Source organism: Cricetulus griseus, chromosome 3 (assembly GCF_003668045.3).
Source record: "Cricetulus griseus strain 17A/GY chromosome 3, alternate assembly CriGri-PICRH-1.0, whole genome shotgun sequence".
NCBI classification, from domain to species: Eukaryota; Metazoa; Chordata; class Mammalia; order Rodentia; family Cricetidae; genus Cricetulus; species Cricetulus griseus.
The window spans coordinates 264599373-264626236 of record NC_048596.1 but is presented as its reverse complement, the minus strand read 5'-3'; the positions used below and the strand labels follow the sequence as shown (position 1 = coordinate 264626236).

At 47.3% G+C, this 26864-nt stretch overlaps 2 protein-coding genes across 7 annotated transcripts in view; one reads left to right on the top strand and one right to left on the bottom strand.

The window, feature by feature from the left end:
* The window catches only part of Dtnbp1 (dystrobrevin binding protein 1), a 95727-nt gene extending 92418 nt beyond the window's left edge, over window positions 1-3309 (top strand). For all 3 annotated transcript variants that reach the window (XM_035442942.1, XM_035442941.1, XM_035442943.1), the window contains 2 exons: window positions 1982-2125; window positions 2937-3309. In XM_035442942.1, coding sequence (XP_035298833.1) covers window positions 1982-2125; window positions 2937-3175 — 383 coding nt within the window. In that variant the 3' untranslated portion in view covers window positions 3176-3309. The remainder of the gene's footprint in view (window positions 1-1981; window positions 2126-2936) is intronic.
* Window positions 3310-3790: 481 nt separating this feature from the next.
* Jarid2 (jumonji and AT-rich interaction domain containing 2) overlaps window positions 3791-26864 on the bottom strand; it is a 188735-nt gene continuing 165661 nt past the window's right edge. For all 4 annotated transcript variants that reach the window (XM_027410455.2, XM_035442940.1, XM_027410454.2 and 1 more), the window contains 12 exons: window positions 23892-24930; window positions 20566-21068; window positions 18398-18490; window positions 15580-15698; window positions 15421-15491; window positions 14861-14975; window positions 13683-13788; window positions 13117-13299; window positions 12543-12673; window positions 11286-11469; window positions 9868-9975; window positions 3791-5740 (listed from right to left, as the gene is read on the bottom strand). In XM_027410455.2, coding sequence (XP_027266256.1) covers window positions 5588-5740; window positions 9868-9975; window positions 11286-11469; window positions 12543-12673; window positions 13117-13299; window positions 13683-13788; window positions 14861-14975; window positions 15421-15491; window positions 15580-15698; window positions 18398-18490; window positions 20566-21068; window positions 23892-24930 — 2805 coding nt within the window. In that variant the 3' untranslated portion in view covers window positions 3791-5587. The remainder of the gene's footprint in view (window positions 5741-9867; window positions 9976-11285; window positions 11470-12542; window positions 12674-13116; window positions 13300-13682; window positions 13789-14860; window positions 14976-15420; window positions 15492-15579; window positions 15699-18397; window positions 18491-20565; window positions 21069-23891; window positions 24931-26864) is intronic.

Below are 26864 nucleotides of genomic sequence, written 5' to 3'. Positions count from 1 at the left end.
CCTGAAAGGATGAGCATATCCTAGACAGTGTTTATGGTTTCCATGGAAACCGTACCAAAATGTCTTTAGTTTTCAAACACATTAGCATGCCACAATGCTCATAGTCTTTGCTTTTGCACAGGTCATTCATTTGTAGCCAAGCATGATAGTACATGCCTGTACCAGCACTCAGGAGACCTGGCAGAATTGGATTTTCTTCAGGCATCTTTTCTGAGTGAGACAAGACCTCACTATGTAGCCCTAAGTAGCCTGGAACTCATAGGAATCAGGCTGATGGCCAGGTCAGAGATCTGCCTGTTTCTGAGTGATGGGATTAATGGGCCTTGGGAAGACTTGATTTTATCTGTAGTAAGACATCCAAAGCAAGAATTTCCTATTGGGGTACTATTTTAGCTGAATTTGACAACTTTTGACATTTAACACTCTAAATATTTTGTCATTAATGTTTATACCTAAAGTTTTTCTACTTACCCTTTGTTGACAGTCTCTACTTCAGTTAGGACAGCTTATGTCAGTCATTAAAGAGGAGGTGCATTAACAATCCAAGAGGATGGGTGTGTTTTTATTGTTGTTCTGCCAGTATCTACTTTGAAAAGCATGGTATGTTCTGAATACAGACAACTCCAGTGTTTGGAGCCAGGCATTGGTGACACACGCCTTTAATCCCAACACTCAGGAGGCAGAGGCAGGCGGATCTCTCTGAGTTCGAGGCCAGCCTGATCTCCGGAGCAAGTGCCAGGATAGGCTCCAAAGCTACACAGAGAAACCCTGTCTCGAAAAACCAAAAAAAAAAAAAAAAACAAAAACAAAAAACAAACTCCAGTGTTTGGCTGGCATGAACTCAAGCTCATGTCTTGGCCTTCCTCCCCTGTGCTGGGTTTATTTCATTCCCCTCTGTGGTGATTACCAATGGCTCTGGACTATCCTACAAGTCCAACACACCCTTTCCAAGCTTAAGTCACAGCCCTGGCTAGAAGCCAGAAGAGACTGAGACTGCTGAAATCGCAGTACCTACTCACCCACAAGAGTCCCACTGGGGCACCAGTGTTTAAAGGAATGCTGCTTTTTACCCCTTAGCTGTGACATTCGTGCATTGTTGCAGTGACATCTGATAGGTTCAAGTCCCTGCGGCCCAAGCTTATCTTGACTGGCTCAGGATGACATTACCAGAACTGTACACTTAAAGGCAGAAATCATACATACATGCCAGTGAACTAATTCCTACCTTCCCATCAATAACACAGTTCTATCTGGAACTGAAGGCCCTTTCTGTCTTTGTAGTGGGAGTCGCTGAGTCGCTATTTATGCCCATGCCTTCAGGTCTTGCGGCTTTGTTACTGTGCTGCACTGTGGGGACTTTATCCACTGCACCCTCTAGTTATTTTCTGCTTACCTCACTCTCATCTTGAATTTGTGAACTTTTAGTTATCCCGTCCATTTTAGAAGCCTCTCCGACATTGACTTATATGTATCTGTAATGTTTTTGTTTTTGAGGCCACTTACTTTGTAGGGGTCTCCTTGTCTGTGAAGCCCAAGGTTCATAATACATTTATCCCAAGCTGCCTCATTTCTAGGATTTCCTTCTTAGCTGATGGTGGGAGGTGACCTAGCATCAGCCCTGAGAAGCATCCTGCTTTGGGCACTCAGGCTTGGTGGCCCTGGCCAACTGCTGCTGAGCTGCTGTTCTCGTTGAACAACCATGAAAATGCCAATTGTGATTTTGGTTGTGCTGGCCTTGAAGGGAATTTCCTGACTTCCTAATGGCTCATTGAAACAGCTCCTACCTACCCCTGTGTGTTGCAGGAGCATCTTTTCCAAACACATGTGCAAACAAGGGGCTAGGCCCAAACGTAATGACAGGAGACATTTAATACCATTTAATACCATATGGGAGAAGATAGTGTAGTTAGCCGAATAAAACTGAAACTCACCATTTACCATGAAAAGGAAAGGGAAAAGGTGGGATTTCTTTTATCCTCAGAGCCCATGGGCAGCATGTCATCCATGGAGGTGAACGTGGACATGCTGGAGCAGATGGACTTGATGGACATCTCTGACCAGGAGGCTCTGGATGTCTTCTTGAACTCCAATGGAGAGGACAACACTGTGCTGTCCCCTGGTTTAGGTAAGAGTCCAGACTAGACCAATGCCAAACCTCTTGAACTCAACATTTTTCATGAACTCCATATGAATGCAGGCTCCAGTCAGTCCCACTGGCTCCAGTGAGTGGGGTCTCTGTTGCAGACAGGGGACTCAATTGGGAATGCACTAGTTGTCCTGTGTGGCTTGAGTTTCCCCTTCGTGCAGCTATGGCACGTGGAATTCCACTGAGGACACTCAGTGTTCATTCAGCAATTGCTCCCCAAGACCTTCCAGGACTGTGGGCTTGTACCCTTAAACCGAACAGCACTTCACTAGTCAGGGATTGTTTCTTTCATGTACAGGAGAGAAGGCAACCCTCAAGCCTCAGGTGTGGGCCCACAGTATTGAGGGTCCTGATTCCTCGGGCTTCACCCTCCTCTCAGCCCTCTAGAGATAGGAATGATTTGCTCATGGTGACTGGTTATCTGCAAAATCTTTATTCCTCTTAAATCCGTGTAAAATTGGAGCATTCTGAGTTCATCTTAGCAACAGTGTATAGGGATTGAAGGAGCTATAGGATTATCTAGGCTGTGCTTTGCTTGTAGCATTTGCCTTTACCCTTTACGCACAGTGCTTAACAGGACCTTATGTGACTTTACAGAGTTCTTGGTCTTTTCCTGTGCCACCGGTGCTTAACTAAGCACAGAACACACGGTCAGCCAGTTCGTTCACCTGTGGCTCCTGCAGGGAGAACTGGGCTGTGTCTTGAGGAAGGCAGCCCTGTAGTGTAGCCTCACACAGTGGTCCTCAAAAGCAATTCCCAACTGCAATACCTTTTCTACTTTTTTCAACAGAGCTTGAATCCAACCCCTGTCATAATGAAATGACTCTTCAGATTCCAAATTCCTCAGAATCAGCACTCCAGCCACCTGCCTCACCCTCTGCCTGCACTGACCTGGACACCGCTGAAGCTCCCCTCATCCAGTCCGATGAGGAGGATGTACAGGTGGACACTGCCTTGGTCACATTACACACTGACAGAAAGTCTACCCCAGGTGTCAGTGATGACAGTGACTCAACTCAGGACATTTAAATGACTTTGTCAGCTGTGTGCAGAACCTCCTGCAAAGGAAGGTTCTTTAGAGGTTTTTGGTTTTACACAATTGCTAATGGTGTGGGAGAGCCATTAGAGAAGAGCTCACAATAAAGCTATGGGCTAAACATTAAGCAGTCGGTATATGGGGTTGTACAGGAAGGCTTCGCCTTGACAGGTATTGACAGCTGATATGACCAAGCATTCCTAAAGGAAAACAGGTATGGAGGGCCACTGAGAAGGGGCTTGGGGGGGGGGGGGGAGGATAGGACCTGGGCCAGGCCATATGGTGTAGGGGGGGGAAGGGGGGGACCGGACGGACTGTTAACATGTAACCAATAGTGGTCAAATTGGAGTCTGAAAAATTTAATTTTGTACCCATCAGCTGAACTATCTTTAAGCCAAAACCTATTATCAATACTAGAACACCTGTGTCGCAGCAGAAATAAATTTAAGCCAAAACAGCATGGCTTGCCCACACACAAGGAAAAGTACCCAGGGCAGTAGCCTCTGTCCCCACAGCAGCCCCACTCCCTGGCCAAAGAGAAGACTGACAGCCTCTGCCCCAGTGACCTGAGAAGACAGCCCACCCTTTCCACAAGACAGACAAAAATGTCCAAAAAACTTGTTTTTATTATTAAACCTTGTAGTACAAACCTGAAAAGTAAACAAAAAACTGGCAATAAACCACACGAAGTCCTCCCTCTTGAGGGAGGGGTGCAGAGCAGCGCTAATAAATTAAATGTCAAACTGTAAGCCATAGGCGAAAGTTTACTGTCAAAGAGGGAAAAGTACACAGCAAGGCCATAAAAACTGGACAACCACATGGGAAAACACTCGACTGTTATGTAATCGTTAAATATTCCAAAACAGTTCAGTCTTCTGCAACAACATCCACCAAAGTGGATCCTAGGACATTCCTGGCAGTCACCACTGGCAAGCTCAGTGCAATGTGGGTAGCTACGGACTGATCCAATTATGAAACAAAGAACAGCTTGTGAAAACAGTTTCCCTTTTTTATTCCACACATACTGTACACACAACCGGAGAAGGGCAACAGCTACTCCATTACCACGTTTTGTTGTTGTTGAGTGATGTAAGCAGCACTTATAAATGTTACAAGAAGAACCCTGTAAGCATCCAATCCAGCCGATGAAGAAACTGAAATGTAAGGCTTTTCTTCATCTTCTCACCCGCCCCTCCCCCCACCAAGAAAAGGCTCAAGTATTTAAAACAATTTACAGGATTATGTACAAAGGGGGTGGGAATCTTTTTTTTTTCTTTTTTGTTAAAACATGAAGAGAGAAAATAGACAAGATGAGCACAGATGTATTTTCACATTCAGAAAGAACTGCAGACTTAGTGGCTCTAAGTATGTTTTAAACAAAAATTAATGCTGATGTGTGAGTGAAAACAAGCAGATGGAGGTGGAATGTCAGGAAATTGCACTGGATGACAGGGAAGCACTTACAATCAACTACTGTTTTCCTTTTCCTCAAGGATGCTATTTGAAGGGTGGGTTGTTTTTTGTTTTTTTTTTTTTTTTTTTTTTGATATTTTTTGTGGTTTTTTTTCTTTTCTTTTTCTTTTCTTTTTTTTTTTTGATAAAGTAGCCAACAGCACCAAAAAAATAACAGAATGGATTTCCTAATGAAATCAGGCACAGGTCTCCCTCAGTGACCTCCAAGGCAGGCAGTCTTTGTCTTCGTCCTCTTTCTTCCTCGAACGGATGCATAGTGATGTGCTGGTATGAAAACCTAGTCACTCAAAACTCACATTTTGCCTTCAGCTGCCATAACCGCCCAGCTAAACAAACGAGGCGCTCCGGTTCCAAAAGTTACAAACTCTCCTTGCACAAGACAGAAGAAAAGACAGCCAAAGTAAAGCCATTTCAAGTTTCTTTGTGTGTGTGTGTGTGTGTGTGTGTGTGTGTGTGTGTGTGTGTGTGTGTGTGTGTGTGTGTGTGTGTGTGTGTGTCTTCTATCCCTTTTCCCAATCTAGAAAAATCTGCTCATATGACTGATGGTTTTAAAATTTGTTCTCCAAACTTCACCCTCTTCAAAAATGGGTTAAAAAGCCTTTATTCCCCAACAGTTACCAAACAAAACAAAACAAAAACAAAAAACAAAACAAAAAAAGGCTTTTGTCAGCCGTGAGGGCGATACAAATTAATACAGCCCCTCAAAGGTTTAAACAGTGAGTGTACGGCAGCTTCCAAACCTGACTGCAATACCTAGATATCTACGTACAAAACTTCAACAGTTTAATGCTAAAACAAAATCAGTTCTCTAAAACCAGAAGAAATTCTTCTTTAGAGCTAGTGCAAAGACAGCTTGTATCCTACAGCAAGTACTCCAAACTAGAATATAGTAATTACAAAAAATATATAAGTGACCATGGGTTTCGGCATCTTCATGAGGATGGCAGCCGAGATGGCGGGACGTCCACAGTCGCTCTCTTACGGGGGCCTCTTTTTGGTGTGGGTTTGTTGAGACAGTTCTCAATGTCAGTGTGTTTGCCAGACACTTTGCCACATATCTGGTTGACCAAACTGATGATCTGCTCCTGCAAGGAAGAAAGACAGCACGAAGTTAGTACAGAAGAGGGGCCCTGGGCAACAACCATTACCTTAGCATGATGACTAATGAGTGTGTGGCTTTTTAAATATCTTTTAAGATTCAGAGATGCAGAGGACTTGTGCACAAGACAGGATGACACCTAAGGAAGCTTCCTGGGGCTAGAGAGACAGGCTGAAAGTATATACACCTCCCTCCTACATGAGTAGCTAGGCTCCCAACACCCACTACTGCTCACAACTGCCTTGTAAGTAACTCCAGCTCCAGGGGATCTGATTGCCTTCGGGCTCTAGTGTACTTGTATCCCCACAGACATAACTGACCTTGCATCAAATAATTGGGGGTAGGAGAGAGAAGCTCAATGTGAGAAGAAGAAAAATCCAGAAATTAAGAGCAGTACCAAGGTGCCCCATGTTCACTGTGGCAAAGGGTGAACTAACCCAGGCCAGTGCCGGAGAGCTCACCCTGGTGGTGAGGATGAGGGAGTGCTACAGGCTGACCAACCCTGCAACTACCCAGGCCCAGAGCCAGGGATATGAGTTGCCCCAACCCATCCATGACTGTTTGCAGTGAACACTTGCAAGGATGCAAGGATAAAAGGGTTTACTGCACTACGGCTTCCATGATGAGATTTTTCCTCACCCTCCCTTTTCCTCTTAAATTTTATCGGGGGGATGTGGTGTGGTGTATGTAACAAGGGCAGATATGAAGGGACAGGAAAGTCAACGGGATAGGGGTGTGTGATGTGAAAGACACAAAGAATACAAAAAGAAACTTTAAAAAACAGTGGCCAGATCTGAGATAAATTACATACCCAGGGCAAACATGGCTAGGAGGATGGCTGGCTAGACGCATTGCTGCCTTCTTCCTACTAGCACAAGGCACCTCTAGTCAGGGTTATAAACACCAGCTTCTGCTGTACCCCACACTGAGGTGCTTCATAGGCACCAGTTTTTGGGCCTATGCAAAAGTACTCCGGCATGTGACATTACCAAGTCTTGTGACATGTTTACAACCCGCTATATCAGGGAGGAAAGAGGGAATAGCTACATCCTTATTCTTTACCCAACAGAGCCATCCCCTCTCTACCAAGATGTGTCCATTGCTGGGTGTGGTAGCCCACACTTAGAATCACAGCTCTCCAGAGGCACAAGAAGAAAGAACATTTGGGACCAGCTTGGGACACACTGAAAGAATATCTCAAAAGTGAGAGAGCGCATAGGCAGGAAGCACAGACACTGGGTAGGATGGCTGGGTACCATGATGGAGAGATGGAAGCAGCCCTGGACAAAAAACTCCTGAGGTTCTCACAGTGGAGCTCTCTCTCTCTGAAAAGCCCTAGAAGGAATGGCCACGAAACCTAACACATCTGCTGGGCCCTGCCTCCTTGTACCATGCTTGGAGAGAAAGACAGTGCAAAACTGCCTGGCTATCCTCAGGCAGTTAGGCTTTGACAAATAGCCAAGTGTCCAGAAAGCCCTGGGAACACCACAGTGCACAGAGGAGGGGTGTCACTGGCCTGGACAGGAATGCTCATCTGTAGGCTGCAGAGGGCTTGAAATGTATTGATCCTACAAACTATATTTCCCAATAAAACCAGCTGAACTCAATTCAGGACTGGTACTGACTTCCTTAACTATAGCAAGTTTCTGGCAGAGGAAAAGGCTGTTAAGTGCAGATTTTCATGATCCATCAAAGCCAGAGACTCATGCCAGACCACCAGATAGATGTGCTGTTCTTTCAGGACTTTGGTCACAGTAAAATGTCATTCTACAAGACCAGGTGGCTTCCCAACCAACTGCTCAGTTTCCAGCAGCACTTTCAGGAAAATGGTTTCAAGCTGCCCTGATCTTGTGCTCAGTGCAGCCAACACTGTCCTAGCTGGGGGCTTTGGAAGAAGCCTGTTGTGCAGGATGCCAGACGGTAATTCCTATTCATTATTGGGATTTCACTTTAAGGACATTGTGATATTTACTGTTCATGTAACAAAGTAGGGACCAGAGGAGTGTGTTGCTGCCACTGAATACAAGAGGAATAAAGAGACTTGCTTTCTGCTTTCCTACTTGATGACATAGACATGAGTCTGACCTACGCTTGACCCATCCTCAGCAAGCCTGAGACAAGTAAAGGACTTGAATATACTTACTGTCCATCTGATGGAGCTTCAGGGAACCCAACAGGGGGAAGTAGGCAAGCAGCAGATTCTATTGCCAGCCTTAGAACTAGAAGGCAGATCCTGGGACCACATGGATAACGTACTACACAGCCAGCTGGGGAACACACAGTAGTGGTGGCCACTGTCCAAAAGAAGACACTGCCTGAAGGGCACCAGGTTGCCAAATGTGCAGCACCAGAGAAACCAGCATTGGCACATTTCAGAGGACTGCAAGCTGTGTGCTGCAGCCTGTGAGAGCCTGGAAATGGCTGCTTGAGATGTTCCCCAACCTAAAAGGGGGGTGGAGGAGGGGGGTGGGTAGAAGCACTACAGAAACAGCAGCAGCTCCAGACAGAATGTACCTCATACTACTGGGGGTGGGCAAAGCAGTAAAGTGTACACACTACCATAGAATTTAGAAGACCAAATGGAATTGTAAATAGTGCTCCATTAGTAAGAAGATCTGTTTGGATCAGGGTTCATTTAGAACAAGCTGTTCTCAACCTGTGATTTGAGACCCCATTGGGGGTCAAATAATCCTTTCAAAGGGGTCATATACCAGTTATCCTACTTAAGGTACTTAAATTATAGTTCATGACATTAGCAAAACTGCAGTTATGAAATACCAACAGAAATAATTTGGGAGGGGGGGCGTGGGTGTCACCACAACACGAGGAACTGTATTGAAGGGATGAACAGTTAGGAAGGGTGAGTCGGTGAGGTGAATGTGATGTGTAGTACCTAAGACTGAGATCAGAGAAGTGTATGAAGCCGAGGAGGCAATGAGCATCACACATGGACACAATTGTCAACAGGTGAGCAGCACAGGGAGCCAGAGTCAAAGACTGCCAAGGAATTGTGCCCTCAACCACTAGGGAACACAGGACATGGAATCACTGGTGAGTCACTTCAGAGGTACAAAAACACGCTCACAGTATAAAAGTCTGTAAGCAGACATAGATCACCTGGGGCTCAAATGTCCCCAATACAACAGCCCACAGTCCACAGCTACAGAAATCTCCAAGGCAGCTTGTTGTCATGTCTCCTGGCTGTACAGAGAAGGACTGGGGGAGGCTGAAATTCACAATCCCTATCTCATGAGGTTTCCACTTCAGCTGGTCTCTATTCCAAGACTAGAACCCTGGCCAAGCACAATACACCATTTCCTTAGTAACTGGAACACTGTAGACCCTGGGAATCAGTGCTTTACACATTTAAGTCCTGCTGGCTAGCACAGTCACTAGCTGCACAAGGTCAGGAGAAACAAAAATGATTTAGCAGCTGCTGCCAAGGTAGCTTGTTAGTGGAAGGGTGATAGGCTCAAGAAAGCAGTGTCACCCTTAGGATACCTAACCAGTAAGGCAATGTGGGAGAGAGCTGTAGAAACTGTCTGGCCAGGAAAGCTGACAATCAATCTGTGTGCAAAACTATCACAAGGGAAGAGTATCCAGGCCTGATAGTACAGCCACTGGGCAATCAGAGCTGTGCCAGAAATTGCTTTGGCAACAGCTCTCTCTGACATTTAACAGGCTCAGGAGCCAGAGCAAAACGCTCTGTGGAGAGCTTGAGTAGTCAGGGAGGTAGAGTTGCTTCCCAGAATGCAGTGTCAAGGCAGATAGGTACCAGGACGGATAGCCATCTCTGGGTCAGACACCTCTTATGCAAGAAGCAAAGTTGGTAAATAAATCTGGCACAGAATCTGGCAGAGACAGTGTGAATAGGGCAACATGGAAGTAAGAACACTCTGTATATTGGACACTGAGGACAGATGGAGGCCAAGAGACGCAGCACAACGCAAGCTACTACCGCTCCAGTCTGCACACGAATGGCCAACATCCACATCAAGTCACAGTGGCTGCCTGCAGCTTCTATCCTGCAAGCAAGGCCAGACAATGAGCTGATGGCATCTGGGCTAAGGAGGGCTCTGTGGCACCCAGGGCCCTGCCCAAGTCAGAACTGACCTCATCATAGCGGTACATCAGCTTCAGCCCACGGCAAGACTTCTGTTTCTCCACATGGCGCAGTGCACACTCCAGACAGAACACGACATTCTCATTCTCTTGTACCACCTGTAGGGAAAGGGTGCAAGCTGAGCTCAAGAGTGCTGCCCACACATTTGCCCAAGCCAGGGGTCAGTGACTCACAACAGTAAAAACTGATAAGAAACCCTGCAACAGGGTCTTCAAGAAGGCTGGGAGTGATGCAGGAAGCAACCACTGCCTTAGTTCGCAAGCCCCTCCAGATCTCTGCTGCAGACTCCCAGAGCCTTCATAATAAAGATGGAACAAAATATGCCGGTACTGGCTAGGAAGGCTTAAGAGTTCAGAATTTTTTTCTTTTTTTTTCTTTTTAAGTTTTTATTTATTATATATCCAGTGTTCTGTCTGCATGTATATTTGCAGGCCAGAAGAGGGCACCAGATCTCATTACAGATGGTTGTGAGCCATCATGTGGTGGCTGGGAATTGAACTCAGGACCTCTGGAAGACCAGCTAGTGTTTTTAGCCACTAAGCTATCTATCTATCCAGCCTCCCCAGACTTGGAGAGTATCTAACAAAAATGGTGGTGGGGCTCCTAATCTACAGTACCCCAGAGGGCCTAACAGGCATGAGCCCTGCTCCCTGAGGTCACATAAAAAGACACTGACACCTGGCGGTGGTGGCACATGCCTTTAATCCCAGCACTCGGAAGGCAGAAGTAGGTGGATCTTTGTGAGTTTGAGGCCAGCCTGGCCTACAGTGTGACTGGCTTCTAGGACAGCCAAGACTATAAAACCCTGTCTCTCAAAAAAAACAAAAAAACAAACAAACAAACAAAAAACTACAAGGGCCTGTGTACTCTGATGCTTTATGGAGACCAAGTCCTATCACCTGTTCATTAAAAGAAATAGGAACAATGGTCCAAACGCTTGAGTGCAAACATTTGTCAGGACTTTAAAGGCTTTTTGTCTTGGAAGCCACAATGCAAACAGGTTACTCCTTTCAAAGACTCCGAGGGCTGATCACAAAGCAGTGAGGTTTTTTTGAACAATGTAAGTTATTAGCATTAATAAAACCCTATCAATGTAAATCTTTATTGCCAGCCTGACAGAATTTAGAATCATAGAGGAAACACCTTGGGTATGTATGAGGGTGTTTTCCAAAATGCTTAATTGAATGTGGCTGCCACCATCAATGGGGTAGAGCCCTAGATAGAATAAAAAGTAGAGGGGTGGAAGTGGGGCTCCAACAATCCTCTTGATTTCAGGGCTACAGACAAAACGTGGCTCACTGTGGCCAAGAGCTGACTCATGCTTCTGCTGCCATGATCTGAGGAGGGTGAAGGCTTGGTGTTGGGGCCCAGGGTAGGTTTAACGGAGCTCGCATGCAGGAAGACTCACCATGGACAGGTAGCACAAATGCTGGCAGATCTGGCACCTCCTCTCTGACGTTTCCAGCTGCAGCCACTTTCGAGGCTTTTTCTTTCCATCCGCCACTGTGCTGTTGCCGTCATGGCTGCCATAGCGGGCAGAAGAGTGAAGGCCAGCCTCAAACAGCTGTCTGCGCTGCCGCAGTTCTGTATCCCTGTACAGGTGAGTGGCAGGCACCATGAGAAGGTTCCATGCCCACAATGGATACCTGCTTCCCTTCCAGAGAACATGCATGACCCCTTTGGACTAGACATGCCCCCCAAGACAACACAGACAGGCTATGGGGTGAGAGGCACAGCAAACCTTCCTAAAGCCTCGGCCAGGAATCATGTACTTGAAAGAAAAGAGCAGATGAGCTTCAAAGCCTTGTGGGTGACTGGATTTTGCTTAGCATTACAGATAGATGTTCTTGTTCCAAACAAAAGATAGATTATTTATTTATTTATTTATTTATTTATTTATTTATTTATTTATTGCGTATACAACATTCTGCTTCCATGTATATCTGCACATCAGAAGAGGGCACCAGATCTCATAATGGATGGTTGTGAGCCACCATGTGGTTGCTGGGAATTCAACTCAGGACCTCTGGAAGAGCAGTTGGTGCTCTTAACCTCTGAGCCATCTCTCCAGCCCATGATTTTTTACCTGTTTGCTGGTGGACACCTCTATGTGCTCACCAAACATTATCAGAAGCTCTCTGGAGAGGGAGAAGCCTCACGAGGATTCAAGTGAGGTTAAGAGTTCAACGCAGAGAACCATATACAATGTGTGGGCTGTCCTTCAGTGAGTGTATGGCCTTGGTGAAGCCGAGAAACACCTCCAAGCTGGGCCAACAAGGGGACCAACCAGCCCCACATCAGAGTCAGGTGATACTGCGGCCTACATGCTCGATGGTATGTGTGTCTGATCTGGCAAGACAGCCTCTCCATACTCCACCCCAACACTAACCCCTGAAGCAAAGGGTTATAAAGAGGGGAGTCCAGCATCGACCATAAAGAGGAATGACAGCTTGAGACCACACTGGCTCACAAAGAGCTTCTGAGTCCTGATATCATGCAGGAAGACAATACAGGAGACAATCATGCAGGAGAAATAACACAGAATGAAAGGCTTGACACTTAAAAGCCTCGGGGTCTTCAGTTCTGGGAACCGCTTGCTTATTCGGCCTGATCCTACAACCAGCTGTTGCATCCCATGAAGTCTTGGGACCTGGGTCTACAGTACCTGAGCTCGTCCAGAAGGGCTGAGATGGTACTGAGGGTGGGACCATTTTCCTTTTTTGCTTCTGCTTGTGCGATCTGGTAGAGCAACTTCTCCATGGAGAATGGCTTAGCTATGTGGCGGCGCTTCATCTCCTGAAAGAGTGTCACGTTACAAGGGTCTGTTTCCATGAGTAGTGAGTGAGCAGCCAAGTTCATAGTGGCAACTGGACTCGAATTATTGCTATAAGCTGTGCGGCCACTTTGCTAACCTGGAGAATAGCACCAGATTCCAGGAAAGTCCTAGCACCTCATAGCCAGCCATGGAGGCAGTGCCAGAACTCAGAATGGGCAGACAAGTTCTACGGATTCATATCCAGTATTTATACTGTGAATATCTGTTTGGCCTCCCCACAACTATGGGATTACCAGTAATGGAAGTCAAAAGCCTTCATGATAAAAACCTCAACTTTCTTTCCTAGAATAAACTTCCAGCCATCTCTTGAGGTTCTGCAACCCCAACAATGCAGTGAAAGGCCATCAGAGTATCCAACATAAACCTCACACTCACAGGGAGTCAGGGGACTTACACTGCTTACCTTGGCAGTCTCGAAGCCCATGCTTGTCCACTGGGTGGTAGCAAAGTGCACTGTCTCTGAGACGCTGTAGCCACAACATACTTTGGACACAAAAGACCCGGGAAAGCAGACAACAAACTGCCCGCTTTGCTGCACAGTCCTGTGGACCTTGATCCCCTCTTTACACAGCACCTCTGGGGAGATCTGGGGAGACAATACCAACTGAGCTACATGCCTCTCCATCAGTCAGGCAAACCCTCTGCCCCATGGCATAAGGACACCAGCCAGGTTATGTGGAAATTTGATTGACAGCCCCTAATGGAGGGGCTGCTAAAAGACCAGATTATAATTCTCTTTAAGGAAATAAACACCCCCCCCAAAAAAAAGTCACGAAACACAAGTCAGTGGTAGTCTAAGAGGTTTCTGCAGGGCAGGGACCATGGTAAGCACATAGTTCCTTCCTTCTAAGGCCCTCAACCCTTTTGGAGCACTTCATGTCCCCACTCAGCATTGTCAGGAGCTGGCAACATAAGAAATTTCTGTCCCTTGGAGGACCCACCTTGCTGTGCAGGTGACAAGAAACCTACCATGACATTGCTCTCCAGCATCTGCAGCCCTGGGGTACCATTGGCCTGCAGCAGGGTATGGACCACATCTTCCAGCTTGTTCTCCTCCTCAGCAGGAATGCAATACCTGGGACATTGGAAACACAGGATACATTTGGTGGGACTTCTTCCAGCCTCAGGGCAGCTGGGCTGGAGTGCTGGCCCAGTGCCTTACTCTGTCACTGTTGGCTGATTCTGCCCAGCACAGAGCCAAACCACAGGCACTGCCTTATACACGCAGCTCACTTTACACAGATCTGACCCACAAGGTGAGCCAAAAACCCTTCAAACCAAAGCCAGATACAGTTAACCCTCCTGTAAATCAGAAACAGACAAGTGCATATTCCCTTGGCTTACTTATTACTTGAGTTCTCTGACACTGCTTAAGAACAGTCTAGTACTCAGCCATAGACACAGGATTTGATGCTGTTCCTGACAAGCAACATGGGTACATGGGGACCCTCACCAAGGCACCGGAGACGACCTGGAGCTACTGGCCAGAAAGAGACTTGGGAAGGTGCCAAGGCCAGTGCGAACACATGCGCACACGCGTGTATACACACACACACACACACACACACACAGGAGAGAGCCAGAGAGAGAGCCAGAGAGAGAGAGAGCCAGAGAGAGAGAGAGAGCCAGAGAGAGAGAGAGAGAGAGAGAGAGAGAGAGAGAGAGAGAGAGAGAGAGCCCATCTCCACTGTCAACACAGAAACCAGAGAGCTCAGAGGACCAACAAAGAGAACACACTGAACTATGCAGAGGACAGCTCACAGGCACAGTTCTGACAATGCTTCATATCTAGTGTGTGAGTAGCCTAGCTCTGGAGCTCTTGCAAAAGACCACTCAGATGAAGCTGCCCAGCTGGGCCAGTTTCTCCATGGCCCTATATGAATGCTGCCATAAAATCAAATCTGGGAATTCCACAACACATAACTGGGGTATCCAGCAGGGAAGCAGACTAAGCAGGAATTCACAAGAGAACAACACAACAGGCAAAGAATGCAAAACATCTTCTGCCACCTTGCAACCCTTGTGGCACAGGTAGACAGCCCAGGCCCTGGCATGTCTTCCAGCTGCTGCAGGCTCAAGTCCATCACAGCAGCAGTTTCTTGGGATGCCTGGGGCAGTAGCACCTGCTGCTGGGGGCCGATACTCACCAAATGCAGTCAGCACCAGTGTGTAAGTAGTCAATATATGGAAGGTGATTTTGGTCTCGAGACCAGCATGAGGTAGAAAAGACCATGCCAATATTTAGCCAGGGAATAGTCACTCCTACAATGTAAGAGAAGAGGTGTCATTTTAGAGCAACAGTACTTTGGCTGGGTAGCTTGTTGACCTTGAAGCTAAGAATGAATGTGTAAAATCCCAGGGCTAGGGGGGTCTGGCTTAAGTGCCTCTGTCCACAGTGAGCAAGGTAGGATACAACAAGGTTCCTGGCTTTGGCAGAAAGGACTCCCTTCCCTTCCCAAAGCCCAAAAACTTCACATCAACCAGAACCATGATGGGGCAGCTGTGTGTAAGATAGAAGCAGTCTTCACTTCCTAGCCCATTTATTGTGTCTGCTAGCACAGATGGCCTTTCTCTCCCAATGTTAAAATGTCAGGACATGTACTCTGTCCTTAAGACCCCAGGCTTCTCTAGGATGCTTAGAAGAGCCAGCCTGGCCTTGCTGTCACTGTGACAGCTGCAACAGGAGGGTGTTTATGGTCATGCTTACCAGGCACAGCACCAAGGTGACGCAGGATGGACCCTGTGTTATTGGGGAGGACGGTGAGGTTCCATCCATGCCTGCAGAAGGAAAAATGGAGGCTGTAACAGGCTGGTGAGAAAGGGCACTGTCTAGTCCCCAAACCATGGACGAGAGACTGGACATTACCTTGAAAAGGGCTCTGATTTCCCCACGGGGAAGCCGCTGCCGTGGGTGTTAGTGTCCACTTTCCCGCAGTGAACTGCCACATGACAGTCCTTCTCTTCCACTAACCTCCAGTACTCTTGCTGTAAAGAAGAAGGCCAGTCATTGTCTATGTGGGACACAGAGCCCAAGACATAGAAGGAACACTATATCCAGAACATGGTGTCTATGAGGAAACACCCTTGAGCAACTCCCTCAGAACCTAAGGCCACGGTAGAGCTGTCATCAGACCAACAGAGAGTTGCAGGATTTCACTATGTACACTGATGACTGGGATGACAGCACAGCCAAGCACTATCAGGGGAAGTCACCCACACAGACTGTGAGGGCAAGTAGAGGAACTGGGTGTGGTTCATGCATGCTTGCCTTTAATGGAGAGAAACCCTAACACGCTGTGGCTAAAGCTGGAGGACACCACACTCAAGTGACATAACCAGTCAGTGTATGCAGGAGGTGCCAGGGTCAGATGCCAGGAAAGCAGGCCAGAGGCTGCCAGACTGAGAGAACAGTTAGTCTTCAAGGGGTTCGGAGAACTCAATTTTGATTTGGGACAGTTGTCATTGATGGTGGCACAATAATGTGAAGGGATTTAATCTCACAGAAATGTATACTTAAACACCTTTCACATAAGTGTTTAGATCTGAGTTTGGATTCCCAAACCCTAAGTAAAACTGGATGCAGCAGTATCCATTTGTGGCCCAGCATACCTAGGGCAATATAGCAAATAGAGGTACTCACAGGGCACGTAGCCAGGCATAGGCAACAGTGAAAAATAAGGTAGAAGGTGACACCACAGTTGGCCTCTGTCATCCAAACACACTGTGGCAAGCACAACCCCACACACAAACATGCACGAACATTAACAGTTAAAATGGTGAGCTGTCCTGGTAGGACAGAATCTATTTATAGGAAAGGAAAGAAAGAGGAGTGAGAATGGGGAGGAAAGAATCTATTTATAGGAAAGAGAAGAAAAAGGAGTGAGAATGGGGAGGAAAGAACTTCCTGTGCACCCACCTGAAGAATAAGCACAGCGCGCGCCTAGAACACTGCGCAATCCTCTTTGCCACACTCTCCACACTGGTCAGCACTCTGCTGCAAGTTAGCACTTTGGGAGTTGGAAACATGGCACGGAGGCCAAAAAGCCTGGTGACCTCAGCATAATCCCCGAAAACCACATAAAGGTTAACGGAGAGCACTTACTCTAAAATAGTCCTCTGAATGCCACATACATTCCCTAAAACGACATGCACGCACTCATGCACACACGGTATAGCCAGGCTCCCATCGGAGCTGATTCCACTAGAACTGGAAGGCTAGGGACGAGGGGTGGTTTGAGAATGCACTGCAATCAAGAGTGAAGCAGTACCTTCACTGCCTTTTCAATCCGCATCCCAGAAGCACCTCACCCTTCCTGTGAGCCTGGAATGTAGGAGAAACCCTGAAACTCAACTCCCACGAGTGGGGTGGGGAAGGAAAGACGGGATGACACTGACTCCTCACAAGAGGGGCCTTTCTAGAGTATCAAATGGTCACAAACCATAAAGAAATGCCCATGATGCCATTCCTGAACGGGCCCTTACCCACAAAGATCACCCTGTGACTCAGAGACTGATCAGAGCTGAGAGACCAACAGCCACTAACCTGAGCACAGGCACAAGGATTCATTGCACGAAAGCAGTTGCCAAATCCAGCACTGTCCACCAGGAGAGAGGGAAAGGCCTGCTGTTTTTATAAGATAGACACAGAATTCAAGGCACCAGCCAGACACAAACTGAAATCTGAGTCTCAGGAAACCTTCACTTTTGCTTTCAAATATTTTGGAGGGCAAGAAGGGGGTTGGTTCCTAAATAGAAGCCTGTAAAATGAGCTATGGACAGGGACAATCACCAGAACCTCCTGGAGATACTAAGGGCTGAGCCCTCTCATCTGGCATATCTGCCACAGTGTCATGAGGCATCAAAAAGCAACTGTGATGGTCACATGGGTGTCAGAACAGTCCAATGTAATGGCCATCGTAGGCAGAGCTGAACATGGGGTTGAGTGTGGACATCAAGCCCCAGGTCACAGAGCTGGGATGGGAAGAGTGTCAATCAGCAAACAGAATTTTCCAAAGCCCTGAGATCAGAGTCCACCCAGAGAAACTACACCCCCCTCCACACCCTCCTCTTCGAGCTACAACTGCTCTAAGCCAGGGGTCTAAACTGGCTTCTCTCCCTTTACAAACCAACCACTGCTAGGTTCCTATGTCAGCAGCTATAGGGTCCAAGGGACTCTACTGGGCTCTGGCCAGGAAATGTAAACAGGACTGGCTCGACCAGCTACATCCTGCAGCACCTCACACTTAACAGCCACTAACTGGGCACACAAGAGCTCACTGTGTTTCCAGCACTACACTAACTCCAAGGAAAGAGCTGGCAATGGCACAAAAAATGGCGACCTGCCAATCCTATTACATGAAGAACAGGAGAAGAGAAAAGCACACCATGACTTCAGGGAATTCCAAACATTCTCCTCACAGGGAGACAGGAAGGACAGAGGAGCAGCAGTTCACTAAAGACAAAAACTGCTAGCTGGACCAATGATGGAATTCACAGACATGCCAGCAGAAACCATGAAATTCCAGTCTTCAATGGACTAATTTTGGTCCAATAGAAAATAAAACGCCTTGCTACCCCAGCACAGAGACACAGGACAAGCCCAATCCCTGTGCCCTTTCATGCTACAGAAAGCCTGAGGGCCGCCCCTAGTCTCGCTGGAGGTTGTCTGGAGTTGAGCAGCTTACCTCGATCTCTGCTGGTGCAGGCTCCTTGCTGAAGCACATGTTCATGATGTTTCTTGCTGTTCGATAAAAAGTTGTTAGAGAAACAGATCTTCCCTGGAACAAAGAAAACAGCAAAGAGTACAGCTTAAGATGGAGTTGAGCCTTGGCTTTATATCAAAACATAAATCTGCCTGTCACAGGTCTTTGCCCAATGGTTTCCCCATGGTGACAAGCCACACAGTGTTTTCAGTACTTGACAGCATCCCCATAAGTGTGTGATCCCAGCACACTCTGCCTCCAGATCACTAACCAGCAGTGAACCAGGAGACTGTGGGATTTGGGCTTTTCTCCAGCAAGGCAGGGCTCTGGGTGAAGTTCTCAGGTTGAGAAAGTGACTCTCCTTGCAACTTGAACTGGTTTCCAACTTTCTCTTCTAACAAAATAAAACCCAAGTACAAGGAAAAACTAATTTGACACTAACTATCTATGGCAGAGACAATAATCAGAGGTGATCACAGACATGCCAGTGCTGGCTGCAGTGCCCCAGGGTGGTGAAAAGCACATCAGGTTTTTCCAGTTATATTTAAAAATACATTTGACAAAGCAGGTTTATAAAAACAACAAGAAAAACTTCCTTAGGTCTGACACACTCTCACAGTACTGGCCTTCAATAGCCACCAACAGACGTGCAGAATACCTCATTTCAGGAGGTGCTGGTTTGGAATCACGGTATTTAATGAATGGCTTTAATTAATGAGGACAGCTTCCCAGTCATTTAAGATACACACCAAACAAATAAAGCAGCATTCAGTCCCCAGGTCATTTCTGCATTTTCACAAAAGCAACTGCAGAAGCACAGCTGAGTGGGTTGTAGGTAGGTGTTCTCAAGTGGCAGTTCAAGTAGATGAAGAGCAAACCTTTTCTGCGTCTAACAACAGACAAATCTGTACAAATGCCTAAAGCCCAGAAATAAGATCTAAGCTGAAAGCCTGGGGAGCAGCTGCGGTCTGCCTGTCGGGCCAAGCCTCAAAAGGGGGGTGCAGCAGATAGAACCCAGAGCAAGCCAAACACCTCTATGAAACCCTATGGTTTATGGTGGCAATCACTGCACTGGGACAGACTGGTGCCTGAAATGACATGGCCACAGGAACCTGGCAGGTGGCTAGTAAAGGTGATGTCTGACCTAGTCAATGCAGCAGAAACCTATCTAGTAGGTGCAACAATAGAAAGCTAAGACCCATGCCAAGAATTCTTCCCTCTGGGGATTCCAGACAAAGGCTTCAACTGGGAGGATGCTGACACTTAGCATCTACAAGCTGGCCTTGGGGTGCCTTTCACTATCCCCCACCCCCAAGCAGGCCAAAGGAGGGGAGTCTGAAGTCTTGGGGAGCACCTTCCAAGAAACACAGCCAACCGTTCTTCAGCCAGCAGCAGGGTGACTCAGGAGATTCCTGCTGGAAACCCCAGAAGCAATTTCACTTTCCAGTCTCTCTCCCACCTCCTTTCTGTGATGCTGTTAATGGTGAGATTCCTGTTATAGACTTATATGTTCCAACTCTCTACATCAAGACCTAACAGCACTGGGCAGGAACTGGAAGTCAGCAGGTTTTTGGAACACAAAATAAGGAGGGAGAGAAGAGTATTCTCAGCTCACAGCCCCAGCCTGAGCAGCTCTGAGAAATAGCAAGACCAAAACCAGAGGCACAGCATGTACCTCATCTGCTGTGTCCCTCTAAGATACGCAAACATGTGTAAAAGCAACAAGCATATCCTATGGTGCAAAGCCTCAAACCCGAATCCTCGGCTACTTAACTGCTCAGCCTCTCTGTTGGTGGCATCAGCTATCCCAAGAATATATGAATGTGTGTCCCCTCTAAAGTACATGGTAAAATCACCACTGTGACAGCAGCATTGGAACATGAAAGGCATTGTTTCTGTGTGCTTACACAAGATCAGATAGTATGGTGGCACCTTAATAAGAAACAACCCATCCTCCAGAACCAACAGCCAAAGAGGTCCTGTTCATTATTTTCTCCTCTGTAATATTCAGCCACAGCAACTCAAACCAGACTACGACAGCATCCTAGCATTCATCCCGAGAACAGTCAGCCTCCTCTGACTCCACCAGGGGAAGAAACGCTATTCTTACCCACCCAGATTGCAAGTTATGGGCAACGCAGAGCTCTCACCTTATAGATGCACTTGTGGAAGTCACTGAGGACACCTTTGTCCTCGTCCTCCTCTTTGACCGCTTCTTTTTCCTGAGCGAACAATCGCCGCCGGCCTGTTTTGAGTGGGGCCTGGCCCACCTCCTTGAGCTTGCTACGGAAGCCGTTCCTGGGAGTAACGCCATGGATGAGCCCATTTTTGGGCTCAAAGCGGGGCAGGGAGTGGAACTTGTGGTGGTCATTCTCTGTGTGCCCCTCTAATGGCCCTTTGCGCTTCTCTAGGATCTCCTTCTCCATCAGCACCTCTTTCTCCAGCCGTCGGTGCTCCTCGGGGGACAGGGAGTCATAGGAGAGCAGGTACTGGCAGTAGGCCTCCTGCAGTTTGGCCAGCCGGTCCTGGGCAGTTTTGGGAATACGCAGCATGTCTGCTAGTTTGTTCCATTTTTTGAGGTCAGTCACTTGCTGCATGCCGCCCATCTCATTAATCAACCGGAAAAAGCAGGCCAGGTCGAGCTCACAGCCTCCTAGGCAAGCAATGATGGTAAGGTGGGGTGGAGGTAGGGGAGAGGAAATGGTTAAGAAGGACATAAAGGAGATTTCCCCCCCTCTCCCAAACCAGGGGCTTCCACCAGGCTGCATGGTTAGAGCAATAAGCAGCTATGAACATTATTGAGCTCTGGGTCATGGCTGAGTAACTGAGATAAAGCAAATGGAGGGGCATCATCTTAGGGAGGTGGCCAGCAGTTATCTGAGGAACTGAACAGAAGAAGGAAAGAGGTAGCCATGCACAAGAGAGGTTCACAGCAACAGTACCCAGGCCAGGTTGTGGGCTCGGCATGGACTAGGGCACTATTTCACAGAGGGTGGAGGGACAGGCGCAGAGCTGTTGTGAACATCTCTGCTGTCGGGAGTCACTGCACATGTGAGCAAAGACGAGTCTCTTCCAATCCCTTAATTCTCACTCTCAATGGACTTATTCTCTCATCCAAGACAGAAACCACAGTTGCTCAGAACTTTCTGTCTGAGACAGAGGCTACTTATCTCAGAGGAGGAGAGTGTAAAGGTATGCCCAAACTCAAATATAGACTGGGTGGGATAGTTCAATAGTACAACACTTGCCTAGCCTGTGCAAGACACATAAACCAAAAATAAAGTCAACAAAACAATAAATCCATCTCATGTTTAAATGTAGGCATCATTAACCACCTGAATGGAAAATGGAGAAGCTGCCTCACTGGATACAGGTCAACAACACAGCAGTGGGACCAAACAAAAACCAAGAAGTTCATCAGTCTTTAAAGGCTGGGCTGCATTGACATCAAAATTAAAAGAGGTATGGCTCCAGATGACACAGTAACAGGGGCCAGGCTATATGACCAATGGGGGGGTGTCCTGTCCACCTGAACTATCCCATCAGGAAGAACAAGGAGAGAGCAGCCTGGGTGCATTTATTGCAATAGAGGACACCAGGACTGATTTGGGTAGAGCACAGTTAGGGACGCTGGTGATCCCAGCATGGTGGTCAGCAGTGGTTTATGATCTTAAAAAATTACAATGGCATAGAAAATGGGTTTCTGTCTTACAACTCTGAAGTGCTCCATGAATGAAGCACTCCAGGCTTGCCAACATGGCCGAGGACACAAACTACCTGTAAGTACTTTGTCTATCTTTTTGGGTGCTTCCAAAATCGGAGTCCCAGTTATCACCTAAATGATATGTAGTTATTGGGAAGTCACTTATAGGACTTTCTTGTCTGGCACAATCCCCCATCATTTTATGGCCATAATATTACTGGGTGACAGACACCCTGTACCACCACAGCTTCGCTGGGAAGACAGGCTCCCCAGCAGACACTGTCACAAAAAGGTAGATGTACTCACTGTGGTGAATTTGAGAAACTAATAATTTAAATGTTACTTAGTACAACCCAATAGGAGCCCTAGGCCTGATGCCTCTACTAGTTAAGCCATCAGGGTTATAGGTGAAAACAAAACTATGTAATGAAAAATCTCTGGGCTACCATGGCAATGACATTTGCCATCTCACCTGTTCCCCAACAAAGCACTGTGCACTGACGAGTTAGAATGGCCCCTACCTGCTCACAGCTCTCACTAAAGCAGGACTCTGGTCCACTTGCTCTGGGTTCCCTGAGGGCCTGGGGTGGGGGTGAGGAAATGTATGTCCATCACCACATCTTGGAGTTCTATCCAAAGCCTGCCATGCCATCTCTGGCAGCAGACTCAAGAGATCTTCATCAGGCATGCTCAATTGCAGCCTCCTAAGGAGAAGACCTATGAAATCTCTACCTGCTGATCCTTGCTCTTGGCCCTAGGGTGACTTCAGGGGAGCCATTCCAGACCTCCCAACACAACTACACTACTTCACAAGAGCTGGAGCAGAAGTGACGGGAGTGAGCATAGCTGCTGCTATTGGCCTTGAAGGACTGGCCCGCCCTCCTTCATTGGAAAAGTCCATCCTGGAGTACCAGGACCAACAGATGGGAGAGGACTCACAAGGGGTGATAGCAACAGGCAAAAGGAGCCATGCCTACCCCGTACACTGCGGGAAAGGCATTCAGCTTTCCAAACATGCTACAGCAGTAGTCCTTGGGGTGACCTCTCCAGTGCTAGTGAGAATTAAACCAATCCTTGAAAGAAATGGAATATAGTCCCATAATGTCCAGAGAAGGTCCATTTTGCTCACCAAAGATAGTGGAGGCAGGAGGGGGGCAGGGAGAGAAAGAGATGGACAGATGGGCACAAGAGACATACAAAATTGGCATGGAGCTTACAAGAGGGTTGGTTGTAGGTTCAATTATAAGGCCACCCAAGTTGGCATATTGAAGTACAAAACCCTGAAACTCCACAATTTAATGGTATTGTAAAGGAGTCTTTAAAGTAGCCACAAAGTTAAAATAAGGTCACCAAGGCAGGCCTTACCACTACCTCACCAGTGTCCTTATAAGAAGACGTTCAGTCAGAGAGAGGAAAGGCTCTGAGAGGACATAGGTGCAGGTGGCCTACTCCAAGCCACAGAAAGACACTTACAGAAACCAATCCTGCCAGCATGCAGAATTAGAAAACAAATTCTGGTTTCAAAGCCACCAGTCCATGGCATGTTGTTGTAGCAGCCTGAAATCCTTAGCCCATCCCTGGAAACTGCTTAACTCCAGCAGGAAGACACCCAGGGGATGTAGCTGCTAGAGAAAGTTACCTGGTCTCTAGCCACCAATTCCAAACTTTTTACATACCCATCGAGGAGCAGAGGAAGAAGGCTCCACTAGAGCAGGGAATAACTTGAGAAGTCTACCTACTCCCAAGCCAGGAGTCACTTAACCCATACCTTACCTATGAGGGGGAGCTCATCCATGGTGATGCCCTGAGATCTGAGGTGCTTCTTGATGCAGGCTAGCCGCTGTACGTTGGGGCCCCAGCGCCGGCCCAGCTTATGGATGTGCTGGATCTGCGTGACAAAGCGCATCTCATCGTTGAGCTTGCACTCTGGCCGCCAGTCTGGAGGGGGAATCACACGACACATCCCATACTTTTCCACCTGAGCACGTACTGACTCAATGTAGATGAGAGGGTCGTGGAACTCCTTGGCGGAGGGCCTGAGGACAGGGATCTCGTCCATTGCTGCCCACCCAGATTTGCCAATCCCCTTCTCTGGCTTGCCCTGCGGATCGTGCGGCTTGTGCGAGGACTCGGGTTGCGAGGTAGAACGATTTTCACAGGGGGTGCCCTCTGCCTTGCCGTGTGCTTGTTTGCCCGGCGTGTTCTTGCCAGCTGTGGCCCGCTTTGGCCGATTCCTTTCCAAACTTCGCTCGGGCACTTCCTTCTTCGCGTGTCCATTCAGCAGAGATTTCTCTGCAGAAGCTGCTGAGGCCTTTTTGCCAGAGGCTTCAGCAAAGCCTGCTGCCCCTTTCATCTTCTTGGGGGCTGACTGCGGCTTGTCCACCTGCTGTGCCTCTTCCAGTCTCCTCTTGGAATTCCGCAGCCCCTCCCTCAGCTGCCGCCCCCCCACCTCCTTAGTGCATGACTTTGGGTTCAACCTGCTGCTGGCCTTAAGGCCACTGGCAGCAGGCCCGGTGGACGTGGACGTGGACGCCCCCCCGAGGGATAGCACCTGTTTGCGTGTTTTTGCATTGCTACTTTCAGTTTTCCCTGAGATTGTGTGGTTGACAGCTGAACTGGGCTTGTGGTGGGTGGGTTTGGTTTCCTTAACCAGTTCTCTCTTGGCTTTGGTGTATGTGACAGTCCCCTTGGTCACTGTGGCAGTGTACTTCACAGTTTTAGATGGTGAAGGTCTGACTTCTCGGATCTTTTTGGCACTGGTTGTACCTGCACCCAGAGATGACATTCGAGTGACTCCATTTACCTTAGATACCTATGGAGGCAGCAGAAGCAAGGGCAAGAGAAAGAATTAGCAACCCAGGCTGAAACAGTAAGAAAGGACTACTATACATGCTGGTGACAGACTACTTGGCTCACAAGAGATTTGGGGATATCAGATAATCAAGGCAGAAAACCCATCAAGAATTAGTCTGGGCCGGGCATTTATTGAATTCCAGCACTCAGGAGGCAGAGTCAGGAGGATCTCTGTAAGTTCCAGGACAGGTTCCAAAACAATACAGAGAAACCTTGCCTCGAAAAACCAAGGTTTATGAGCCTACCCATACATGGTCATGGACCTCCTCCCCCCCCCCCCCCGCAGCCCCCATAAGTTGGAGAAAGCACATACCCTCTAGAGAGGCACAAATATGGGAGGCTTCAGAAATAAATTACGTGATTTTCGTCTCACTGTATAGCCACTGCTGGACTAGAACTCACTATGTAGACCAGGCTAGCCTCAGGAGTGCTGGCATTAAAGGTTTACACCACCATGACCAGTACATTCTGGACAGTAGCCTGCTAACCACCCTACAAGTAAGTATGACTGGCAGAGGGATCTGTGATCAAGTGGGAAACTGGCTATGCATTTAGAAGAGAAAGAAGCAGTATGACACCAATGAATTAGATGCAAAGATACAAGGCTGGAAGACGGTTCTGTTGGTAAGTACATGCCATGGAGGCATAAAGCACTGATTTCAATTCTCCAGCACACATGAATTTTAATCCCTGTACAGGGGGAGGCAGAGATGAGATAGAGAACAAGATTCTAACATGAAGGAAGAGGTATGGAAATACCTTTATCAAATCTGATTAAATTCCCAAATGAAAAACAAAACAAAAAACAAAAAACAAAAAAACATTAAGATACTAAGTGAGAAACACTAGGTTTAATTGAAGGACACTGAGAGACAGGTGGTTAGTGGGCACAGATAGTAGGGTGGGTTAGGGTTTCTGGAATGATGCTATATGTACTGGAGATGTTAGAAGAATACATGCCATAGGCTCTCCATGTCCCCTGCATTCCTGGAGGCACAGGCTGTCCTGGCTCTAGGTGCAGCTCACCCTTACACAATATGGCTAGTCTCTTCCTGAAGACAGAGACTTTCTGTCAAAAGTCCAGCCTAAATATAGACTGGCCTTCAGTCATTTGTTTCTCTGGCTTGGAAACCCTGAAAATCCCTACGTCACTGTGAGCACCTTAGATGATTAATACAAGTTCCACAGCCACCAGCCACACATCAAATCCTTAAGGACACAAAAAGAATCCATATTCAGAAGACCCAGACAGCGCAATGTCCACGCAAGCCAGTACTTTAACCCAGTTTTCCCCAATACTGTCATCAGAAAGGGTGGCATGAAACCAAGGTTCTTTGTGGTCCACATCAGATAAAGGTACAGATTCCTAGACCAACCCTTTGGCTTCTAGGGGTACCTGGGATCCTTGCCAGATTGGGTAAGCCAACAAATGTGCTACAATTCTGTGTTACTATCTTCCATGGCAAAACACCACACTGTTGAGGGATGTTTGCAAATTGAAATGTTAGACTGTTGTCAAAATGTATCTTCAAATGATTAGCACCACCGGCAGAAAAAAAATCTATTTCACTTGCTTTTTGAAGTTATCTTCTTAAGTATCCACTCAAATATAATGCTTTCATGTCCAGAAAAGACATGAAAAGTTATGTCTCTCTGTCTCCTCAACCTGGGACAATGAATTCAAATGTACACAAAAACAACCGATATTAAGAGTCCTCAAGTAAAAGTTTTCCAGTGGTGGCCCACAGCTTGCAAGCTAAACCAGCAACCAAGCCACCTTACAAGCTTGCTAAAGATAATACATAAAACTCAACAACTTGAAATGGCCTCTTCTACTAAATAGCTTGTAACCAATCAACTGAACACAATGACACCTCCTTCACAGCAAACACT